Source organism: Sardina pilchardus, chromosome 22 (genome assembly GCF_963854185.1).
Source record: "Sardina pilchardus chromosome 22, fSarPil1.1, whole genome shotgun sequence".
Taxonomy (NCBI): Eukaryota; Metazoa; Chordata; class Actinopteri; order Clupeiformes; family Clupeidae; genus Sardina; species Sardina pilchardus.
In genome coordinates, this window is record NC_085015.1 from 19435994 (window position 1) to 19447546 (window position 11553).

Here is an 11553-nt window from a genome sequence, read left to right on the forward strand (position 1 = left end):
GACATTGCTAAGTGATCCTGGTCTTAATGTATTATTATACTGTATGGAAACAACAGTGATGACATTAAAACATCATTATTTGATATTTCAATAAATATAATTTTGAATATCATTAAGCAAATCTTGGACCGTTCCGAGCATTAGTGATACTGAATTATTCTATGAGCAACTGGGTTCTTGGGCTGAATGGGGGATTTAATCACTGAAGGCTTCTTGCACTGATCCGACTGCTGGCTGTTCCGACACACCAGCACAGGGACCTGCCCTCTGGTGGTTGTTAGCATTGTGAATGAGGATAAACATGATGTATTGAAAACAACACACCACCCACACCCACCCACACCCACCTACCCACACACACGCACACAGCCTTCCCATTCACCAGCCTACTCCACTCCCCCAGGACCTATGCACCAGGCATCCGCACACTCCTCCCATCATATTCCGCAATATTCATAGACTATAAGCCCCGGGCCCTGATTAGGGGGTCCTAGCGAGGTGAGGTGGCTGTGGCCGCGGCCGCTCACATGTATATTTCAAACCAGGCACCTGCATGCCGCCCCACAGCTGGGAGCATCTGCTTTGGACTCCGGCGCGCTCCAGAGGAAAAGGGCAGATGGTGGACAAGAGGATTACTCCCATAATCCTTTGTCATCTGGCGCGAGGCATGGCGGGGGCCCTGTAGGGAAATAGAAGGTGGAACATGTCAACCCCATTGCTCAGGGACACTGGGGCTGAGAGGGCACTGCAAAAAAAAAAAAAAAAAACGTCAGTTTACACACACATATAAAGTTATACACACAAATACATCGAAACAGAGGAGGCCTAAAAAAGTCATGTCTGTGCTCTTCACTTTGAATAAGTGTTCTAGATTGTTCCTTCACTCCTTGTTCTAGAAGTTGGTATTCACTCCTTCACTTCACTCCCGCTACATCTGGAAGAGGATGTGCTTTTGTATGGACAGGTCGGGGGGTGGCTACCTAGCAAACAAACCCCGTGGCTGAGTTTCCATCGCGATGTCCTCTCTCTGTTCTCCTGGGATTATAATCCATGTGAGTAGGATTTGATAAAAAACAGATGGACTGCGAGTGACTCTCTCGTTCTGTGTGCTAATGGTCTCTCAGGGTTTATAATATCAATGCAGCATTTCCCGCACAAATGTAAGACTTTAAAACCACTAACAGACCCAGCCCAGTCTCTGCGCATTACTGCTGATGTAACGTTGTGGCATATTACAGTTTACTGAGTAAGCCCATAAAAATGCATATGGGAATATTAGTGTTCAATACAGCACTGCCAGAAAACAAAATAAAAAAACTGAAGATTACTGTACCTTTAACTTTGGGTGGCCTATGTATTGTACATCATGGGCGGAATATATTACTTGCCCCTGAAGTCTGCAAAAGTTGAGAAAAAGATCAGTAGTTATTGTGAAAACATAAAAATGCTCCCAAACAAAAACAGAAATGCTGTGGCTTTTCATGAAACACAAAAAACAAACAACATTCTCATACCTGTTTGCTTTGTGTGCTGACTAATTCTGTGGAGCCTGCCCGTTTAACTGTTGTTTCTGACAGGAGAATGGAGATCTTTGTACACCATCTCTCCAAATATCTAGATAGCACTGGAAATAATGATCCAAATCAAGTTTCATTATAGGCAGATCTTTTTGATAAATTTTACACCAACGACTAGTGAGGCAAATTGAAAAATAAAAAACACAGAAATATCTTTAGTTTGAACAAAGACTAGCTGCCTTAGTATGGGTTGTACACTAAGGCATGACTCTTATGTGGTCATTCCATTCAGAATGGTCCCAGAGGTAAACTCTATCTGATGTAATTTGATGACTTGATTCAATGTTCATGACCATGTTTAAATCATCTTAAAGGATTAGATTACGAACCTCTGATGACTGCAAACACAAATGAATGACATATGACTTAAACACCGGCCATTTGAAAATCTCCCTGAAAAGAAAATGTTCTTCAATGCAAGAGGATTGTGTGATAGAGGGAAAAGGGTAAACAATTGGACTGTTTTTGAAAGAAATCATTTCTGTGCTTTGGAAATAAATATTTGGTAAGACGAATTCAATACATATTCATTTATTGGTGTTAACAAATCAGACAGTTTACATAAACCATCATGACCATCAGCCAGTGCTCCGATTCCTCTCCCACTTTAGAAATGTAGCATCATTGCAAGTGTCATCAAAAATCTTACACTGCACATGTTAGACAAAGGAAACAAATGGCATTTGATAGCAACCTCCTCTTCCATCTTAACTCTCATTTACTCTTGTGGCAGCAAAATTATCCCTCACCTTCAATAAATAGCAAAATAAAATGTATGTTTTATCATGACAGAGCTGAGCATATTATTATTTTTTCTTTTATTCTTTTTTAAAGTAGGCTAAACGAAGATGTCCTTTCCCTCACCTCAGGTTCATCGTGTTCAAATAAAATAGGCCACCTTTCAACACATACTGTAAAACAAGAGCAAAACACAGAACCAGGCAATTTCAACCTCCCTATTTACATCTGTGGCAACGCTGTGCAAACCTGACCACAAACAAACCCAAGCCTACATTTAAGCCAAAACTCAATACTCTCATTGCTTTATTGGTCTAACTGTGTATGAGCAGAAGAGAATCTCTGGGCATAAAGGTGTACGCGTGTCTGTTGGTTGGACAGTTAAGATCTAAGTGCTCGGAGACGACTGGTCGCCTCCGCCGCTTTTTGGAGTCTTCAAGGACGACTTCACTTCCTGCGGTTGCCCCCTCCGGACAGGATCATCACCAGCCTCATGAAGATGTTCAGGGTGTCCATGTAGATGCCCATACACCTAGAACACAACAAGCAAGAGTAAGGACATGTAAGGCCTGAGAGGAATCAGGATATGTTATCAGGATATGTTATCAGAAGATATACTGTGTTACTATGATAACCGTGTTGTAATCTGGCTAACAACCTAGCACATAAGTTTGTTTAAAATCTCTGTAGTTTGTTCAACTTCATTATTCACACACATCTCAGGAGAGACATCACACATTACACTGCTGCCTTGACAAGTTGAAAGTGGTAGTAATGTAAGTGATGAACTATTATACAGTCAACCACCCATTATTAACTGTGGAGGAAGTGGTAGATATCCATAGGCAGGAATGAGCCAGGTGAAAAAGCTGGAGACTCACGCATTGATGGGGTCGTATTTCTGGACGCCGTACATCGGGTAGGTCTCGGCGCGCTTGATGACCTTCTGCGTGTCGTAGAGCAGGAACATGCTGAAGAGCACCAGGCCTCCGTATATGGCCACGCCGTACAGGCCCGCCCCGAACGCAGAGGTGGGGGGCAGGAACATGGAGCCTGATGGACAGAGGAACCAATCACGTTTGTTCAAATACACCTGTATTCTACAGTAAGGCTGAACGACTTCGAGAAAATATCTAATTGCTCGTTTTGTTAATATCTCATTTTTTCTGATAGATATTGCGATTGTGGCTTGACTTATTATCATTTTTCTGCTAGCTCAGTTCAATATTCACCACACCACACATTAGAAAAGAACTCTGGAATACTATGCATTGGGCAAGGTTGTTTTGCTGTGCATTCGTCATACAACTGCCCATGGTGCTTTCTCAGATGTTGGTACATGTTTATCTTGTTGCCTCAAGAGGTAGCATGATGCTTCCAAATAATCAATTGTGAGCTGCATGATTAATAGCAGGCTTTGAAATTTGCTGATTGCATTAGTTGAAGTTATAATTCCAATCAAAGTTTGATTAATCTTTCAGCCACAATCTACAGAGCATGTTGATTCCCATCTAGAGGGCGTCTAAAACTGGACTCAGTCTGTTATTGGGGTCACTGGATTTACCATATCGCCTTCTACAATATCATTTTGAAAGTATGATCCATGTTTGTGGACAATACACTGATCAATAAACACTACATTGAACACCTCTTCCAATGCATGCATTACAAACAACTCCACTGATGGTGAGCCAAAGAACAATTGTTCACTTGTGACGCCAAAACATTGGATTCTATCCAACATCTTTAATATTGTGCCCAAGTTCCTACTCATATTTGTGCAAATGAGTGCACACATCCAAAATATACAGTATATTCACAGGTGCCAAACAATTGATAAAGATCTATTGAGATCAAAACGCTGCCTTTTTAGATTAAATTAAGTTTTTTGGCGCTCATGTACAGTGTGCAGACCATCTCCCTCCCAATTCCTACTCACCTATGGAAGAGGCGAAGACCACGCCGAAGCCCACAGCCAGGGGGCCGCCCATGTTCAGGAACTTCTCACTGGGGGCACACACGGCCACGGTGGAGAGGCCGCCCACAATGCCTGCCGTGTACCAGGCCGCCCGCAACATCAGGGGACCGCCCAGCAGAGTCATCGGCGCAATCACCGCACCCATCACACCTGGCATTAAAACACACACACACACACCATAAATAATCAATTCAGTTTAAACAACAGCATACAGTAGACTGATCATAGTGTGGGGGAAATCATTTAATCGATTATACAATCGGCTACACAAAAACAAATTATGATCATTTTAGCTATTTCCCAAGGAACACGCCATCTGCCTGCCTCTATGTGTCTTTTTAGAGGTCCAAAACATTCTTCCATATCTATATTCATTACACTGCTAAAACCCCAGCCCAGCCCAAGGCAAGTCTTATGTGTCTTACGCACAGGATTGTTTTCATTTAGGAGAAAAGGAGAACATACACATATCCTACAAATCAATGGTATTCCACACATATCCATTCATGTGTGACTAATTCAGTGATATAACTACTCAAATCACTATGCAAAGGTTGCTGCTCAGTTTTTCAGTTACCATGCCTTGTCACCATGTCTTGTTTTGGTTCACCATGTCCTGCCCTTTACTGCCCCCTAGAGGCCAGGCTGCTGTACTTATGATCAACAGAGGGCTTCCATAAAACAGACCGTGCTGCTGCAGCAGCGGCACAACAGGTCATCAGACATCAAGCAGCACAATCACACCAGAATACCTGCATGCAGCAACCAAGCCAGGTGTTTGGGGACTGGACTCTGTTCATAGGAGATGGACCGCACCAGCATGCCAGCTCCAATCATGGCTGCAAATGTCGCACCAATCGCCTGAAGAAAAGGAATCATACATACTGTAAGTACTTCTGTAGGTCAGACTACTCTGTATCTACATATAAAATAATATAAAGCAATAAGCCCCAAAAGACCCCGTTTATACATGTCAGCATTTCAAATTAAGGCACAGCAACAGGAAATGCAATGATTTATCATTTATAATTTTTCCGCCAAGAAATATATTTCTTCAATCAAAATGGTTGCCAAGTAAAAGCACCACTGAGACACAGCAACTCTAACTTTTGTTTCACAGCGAATGGCGAAGTAATACAAAATGAAATGCGATCAGACCGAAATATGGTTTTCTTTTTAGTACAACCAGTTTGACTCAATGAGTGTGTTTACAGCCACACTGAAACACTGAATAAAAATTGATTCCGCTTTAAAAGACCATGTAAACACTTATTCCGCATGAAAATGGTTATTTGGAATTCAAATTAATTCTGAAGCAACTGGGTGGTTTATTCCGATTTTAATGCAGAATTAATTAATTCCTTGATCATGTTAACCTTTATTCTTCTTATAGTTTATTCCGTTTGTTCGGCGAAAACAGTTTTTATTATGTTTGTGTCCATGACGTAACGTTAACCCAAGATGACAAAAAACACAGTAGCCAGCTGGAGTTCCCCCAGACGTTGAGCAGAATACAATAAAGGCAAATACGGTAAACCTATTTTCCATGTAAACTTCAATTCAGAATTATAATTTCCATGTAAACTCGAAGGAGAATATTATAATTTCGAAATATTAAAAAAACATAATGTAAACGTGCCAAGTGTGATCAAATGCATCTGCCAATTTGTAGTTCCAAATATGCTATCCGATCACTGATTAAGCTCACACAACTATGCTAAATGGGTGTGTCAACATACTACACCCATGTCATTTATCTAACAATGACTCGGCAGGAACATGACTTCGACTGGCCTTTGGAAATGATGGCAAGGCTTTTCTGATCTCTTAGCAAGGATGGTTAATTGGTGAACCAGAAACATTATGGATCACAATATATTCATAGTAGCCACTAGCCATAGTAAATTATGTCTGCCCTATGCCTTTCGTTTGAAAAGATTAAATCGCAAACATACACTGTATGTAATTTTAAGCATACTGTATGGTCCAATGTTCAATGCCAATAGATGACTTTTCTTCATGAAGTGTATATGTATAATGAAACTACTATAAGCTACTACTACTACTACTACTACTACTACTACTACACAATGAACAGAAAAAGACAAGTTATTCATGGTTTTCATCACAGGTATTATCACACACTATCCACAGGTGTATTAATCAAGAACCATTCAGTCTGCATTCATAGGCCCCGCTCACACATACATACTGTAGTATCTGAAAACTTGTGAATAACTTGTCTTTTTCTGTTCATTTTATGCCACCCACACTTTTTTTTTTTTTTGTTTTAAGAATTTAAGAAAAACCTTTTGTCGAAAGTGACTTCATTAAAGGTGCTAAGACTTCATTAAAGGTGCTCTAAGTGATGTTATGCTATTTCTAAGCTAAAACATGGCTGGACCAGGCTGTTTTTGAGCCTGGGCTGTCTACAGAGACCGCTTTTTTTAGTGTATTCAGGGGAGAGGCAGCTAGTGGATTGTGACGAGATGTTTGCAGTATGTGACAAAAAATGTTTTAGCTTAGAAACCACGTAAAATCACTTAGAGCACCTTTACAGAAAAAAAGCAAAGCATAATTCTGACAGACTGCACATGGCACAATTCCCACCGGGAGCACCATTCCCTATAACGAATGTTCCAGTCAGACTAAAAACAAAGCTCTTACCAGCCAAGACCCCCTCATCATGAGGCCCATGAGTGCCGGGTTCCTGCTGACGGCCATAGCAGACAGCGCCGTCATGCCCACACTACCAGCGAAGTACATGTAGGTGGAGTGGATGCGGTCCTTCACATACTGGGGCCAGATGCTAGAGACACGGAAGGGGACACAGAAGGTTTGGGTTTTCACAAACAATCTTGTACAACATGGCAAGACTCTTACAACATGACTCTGTGAAAACGACTCTGTGAAGACAGTGTTACTGTTTTATACAAGTTAAAATAAACAAAACCATATTAATACCATATTAACTGCCCCCGTGCGTTAACCTCAAAATCAATGTATAAGCCGTGACTAATAGTCGGGAAATTACGGTATTTAATTCGTTTATTTCTCAGCAGATCTTATGTTTACAGTAAAGGCAACAGTTTTTGCTTTCATAAAGTGAGAATCCTGGCTATACTTTCTACACCTCTACGAGTGCTTTACTTACACAGCTTTCTCAATGGCGCCTATTTCATTCGACATCCCCAGGCCATAGTAGCACAGGGCTCCCATACCAACAACAGCTCCTCCAGCCAAGACCATCTTGCCAATCTGGTCAACTTGAACAGAGAGGAAGCAGGAGAGAAGAGTAAACAATGTCAATGTTTGAAGGAAAGGAATTCCGCATCAACTTTTTTATGATTAAAAAATAAATAAATAAATAAATTACAGAATTTACTGTGTTTCTACTTCCATGTGAACTAATGAGCATATAGGGGTAGCATGAAGGGTATAATGTACATATTCCATGTGTATTTTATACAAAGGTTTTTTTTTTCTTTTTTTAAGTAACTGCTGCTGTGAAGTGTGATTACTTTTGAAGGCAGTCTCATGAGCTGGTTCAAATGCAGCTTCATGGAGTTGTTCCTTTGAGGTCTTTGCGCGACGGAATCCAAACCTGGGTCTGGTGGAGTATCTCTGACAAAGAAAAGAATGCATCCTTATATTTCCAAGTTTAAAGTGACAACTTGACTTCATGCCATCTCACTTAATCCACAGCTATTTGTCTAGGCTCCTGTCTTCATGTGAACAGACTCCAAATCCAAATTAGCACTGAACAGCAGAAACACAATCTGCCATCAGCAGGCGTCGCCAAGAGCCCACAGTTTGTTTTTAATGAATGAAATAAAAGCTTTCATTTCTCGGGTGTAGGCTATTTACATAATTTCTAGACAAAGGCGTATGAACTTATAGAGGACCAACATTTTAACCTCATTTTGAAATGTAATAAAGGAGCTACAAGTAAAAGGGTAAATCAGTGGTTTACCTGACTTTGTTTCACAAGTGGTTGATATGTTTTGGTTAGAGATGTTCTCAGCGCCGGGGACCCCTGCGCTAAGGTCGAGCGCAACCCCATCACTGGGGCAGTCCTCAGGCATACTAGCCTCGCCGCAAGCATTGTGTCAGTTTTATGGACTTTGATTCCTCTGCAAAGCAAGAAAGGTGATCACATGTCTGGGGAGTAGTATTAAGTGTTTTTTCAAATATATTTGCATTGCTTACTTAGTCTGCGTTATGACACATTTACAGTGACGCAATAGCTATGTAACATCCCATACGCAGTTTCAAGAGCTATGTTGTACATGCTAACCAAGCAACTTCACTTAGCTATTGCCTGCCTAAATCTTGCTAATGGAACAACAGTTGTCACCACATTTAGTGTCTCAGCTTATCTACTAATCATGTTGGGTTCAAATGCATAACCAAGAGTGTGAATGGAAATTATCTAACGTTGACCCCCACAGTCAAACATCGGGGTTGCTAGCTATGTTCGTTACACTGCGTCTGCATATAATCGAGTTGAGATACTTTATTACACAGAATGCACAATGTGATAACTGCGGAGACTCAAAAGTTAGTAATTAATAACTGACCTATGACTGGGAAAAAGAAAACAATCCTGAAATCGCAGTGTTAGCGTCCATGTTAACATGCTAGCGGCTATCTCTTTTGGTTATCTTACTATTTTGTAACAACCAGAACACATTTCCCGTTGTTCCTTTGCATTTCACAACTGCACATGACCAGGTTAGAGAAAACACATGGTTACAGTCTTGCAAAAGTAGAAAACTTAAATGTTACTTACTAGCAACTTGATGAGGACACACACTTCACCTCGCACTGTTTTTGGTTTTTCCAGAGCGTTCTAGGAATGACGCAGTCACACAACTCGGAAGTAAAACTCAGAACCGGAAGTACGTCACATTCCTACAGGTCTGATGCAACTCGCAGATAATAAAAAGAACTTGTTATAATAAGAAATAGCCTACACTTTTAGATGCAACTCGCAGACAAATTCATACAAATTAATGAAACAATTTAATTTCAGCGACTTTAACGAAAATAAATTTAGGATGGGAGAAGGATTCATGAGGGAAGAAAAGCCCATATTCGGTTTGGCGTTTTATCCACAGCCGCCCCTAGCTTGGAAATGATGTTACACCAGAGACACTGGTTACACCCACAACTGTCCCCCACACATAAAGCTATTTTAGGTATGGAATAACAAAGACATTTACAGTAGGCTAGGCTACTTCAATTGAATCACATTATGAGTTCAGATTGCATAACCAACCAGACTCTTTATGAAAGGAGGAGAATATCACCAAGAGGGACAAAGTGTTTCACGGGCACCAGCTGGCAGAGAACGTGGATACTCTCATACAAATTCTATATATCCCAAAAGTTTAAAGAAGTACATAGATATATGTCACAGTATACAGATGTATAGCCTGCTTCTTCAGATGTATTTTTAGACTAGATAACAAACATTTTGTAAAGTAGCCTAGCCTAAACCCAGAATTTCTGGTAGAAAATATTGTGTAAAATGAATCATAACGTTGAAACTGATTGCAAGACCGCAATAAGTTATTATGCACTTTAAACATGAAAAATTTCAGTTGATTATCAGCGAACATCATATGACTTTGATTCAATTAAAATAGTTTTTGAATCAACACATCAGACTTGATTTTTTTTTTCACCTCATAAAAGTCTAATTTCGGAAAATTAGAGTTATTTTCCAACTTCAAGCACTGCTTTTGTTCTAGGCCTAATCTACATCCTCCACTGAAAAGATTTCACCCCTATATTGACAGGGAGAATCAAGTTAACTATAGCTGATTTGGTGGTTGCTCTAGGAACTGGTCGTTTAGTGATCCATTCATAAGCGGCACCTCCACAGTCCACACAAGCCAAGAAACCCCAATACAACTGGCTGAGTGCTGGGAGGTGCTGCCTGTCTGCCTGACGTGCCTGCCTGCCTGTGACACTTTTTCTAGTGGAAGAAAAAGGGCAGGGGCTCAAGGCCCTCGTTGATGTAGTACTGTGTGTGCATATGTCTTAATAGCGTTTGACTCTGCTGAACATAAACCCTGGGGATTGTAAGAGGGGACATAAAACATTTCTATTTCAATTCATGAGATTAATTTGTGTTGCCATTAACTAACAATGAAGATATACCAGATCATCCCCATTGTTTTTCCTTCAAAAACCAGCCACTGGCTACACAAACAGCAGGAGTCCTGCATAAGACGTTATAGCACAGGAATTGGCATCTGAGACGGTGGTCATTACTCCTAATTCACCCTGACCTTTTAACTTTGACCTGAACAGTATGTAAGGAACTCAAAGGGTCATGACTCATGAGGAAAACATATTGCAGTAACTGCACTCCCTCATGCTCCAGCCTAAGCAATATGATGAATAGCAGGTCCACCACTTCAGTTCGATAAGAGCTGGCGTGGGGAAGTTGCATTTGCCATTTAAACTGAGTTTCCTGCTTAATAACAAAACATGTGTTTGTGGCGATGATGCCACACTTTTCAGTACAGGACCTGGTAGCTTAGGCCTACTGCACATTACTTAGCCTACAGTATAGTGCTTGACATATGATACACGGATTTGATAGAGTATGGATGTATGGAACATAGAAATGTATTAAGAGAACTCTGTGTCAGTGCCAGTAGGTTAACTACAGAAGCGGGGATTTAAAAGCTGTCTTAACCCAGCTGTTTGAAGGCCCTCTGAATACCATGGCTGATTAAACACCTTACTGTGCTATGGCTGTTTAGCACAGGCTATAAATAGTGGGCGTGAAGCAGCCAGGTGGAGTGGGAGCGTTCAGTAGATGATGCAGTGCCTATACAGAACCACTAGAGGGCAGACATCCAAAGAGGAATAGTGAATGTGCCTTAACCAGTATCTCCACGGTATCTGACAGCATAGAGCATAGTTGCCTGACACTATGCACTAAACACAACCCAAGAGCAGCTTAGCAAATAAAAAAATCATATTTGTGTATTGCATGTTTGTTGTCGTTGTACTTGAACTCTGCACAATGACAATAAAGTTGAATCTAATCTAATCTAATCATACACAACTAGAAAAGCACTCAGAGAGTGCAGCTACCTCCGCCTGCATTGTTCTTCTTAAGTTGTCATACATTTGAACCTAAACTATTCAGATCGCCACCATGTGGCCATACCATGCCATTACACCACTAAGCTAAATACATAAACGCTTCTGGAATCCCGAAAGAATTACGGATCAGTC

At 40.8% G+C, this 11553-nt stretch overlaps 1 protein-coding gene across 1 annotated transcript; it reads right to left on the bottom strand.

Annotated features, from left to right (window-relative positions):
* Window positions 1-2092: 2092 nt before the first annotated feature.
* ghitm (growth hormone inducible transmembrane protein) lies at window positions 2093-9199 on the bottom strand. Its single transcript, XM_062525986.1, has 9 exons — window positions 9086-9199; window positions 8267-8426; window positions 7815-7917; window positions 7448-7559; window positions 6961-7102; window positions 5046-5154; window positions 4255-4443; window positions 3197-3368; window positions 2093-2847 (listed from the first exon to the last, which is right to left on the bottom strand). The coding sequence occupies exons 2-9, from the start codon at window positions 8396-8398 to the stop codon at window positions 2763-2765; spliced, it is 1044 nt and encodes a 347-aa protein (XP_062381970.1). The 5' UTR covers window positions 8399-8426; window positions 9086-9199; the 3' UTR covers window positions 2093-2762.
* Window positions 9200-11553: the final 2354 nt, after the last annotated feature.

Bases quoted from the DNA above. Each gene is read 5' to 3' on its own strand.
- ghitm (XM_062525986.1), bottom strand. From the start codon at position 8,398: ATGCTTGCGGCGAGGCTAGTATGCCTGAGGACTGCCCCAGTGATGGGG. The intron at 7,918-8,266 runs GTAAACCACTGA...TTTCTTTGTCAG, and splicing joins CACTTGTGAAACAAAGTCAG to AGATACTCCACCAGACCCAG. The intron at 5,155-6,960 runs GTAAGAGCTTTG...CCTTTTCTTCAG, and splicing joins TGATGAGGGGGTCTTGGCTG to GCGATTGGTGCGACATTTGC.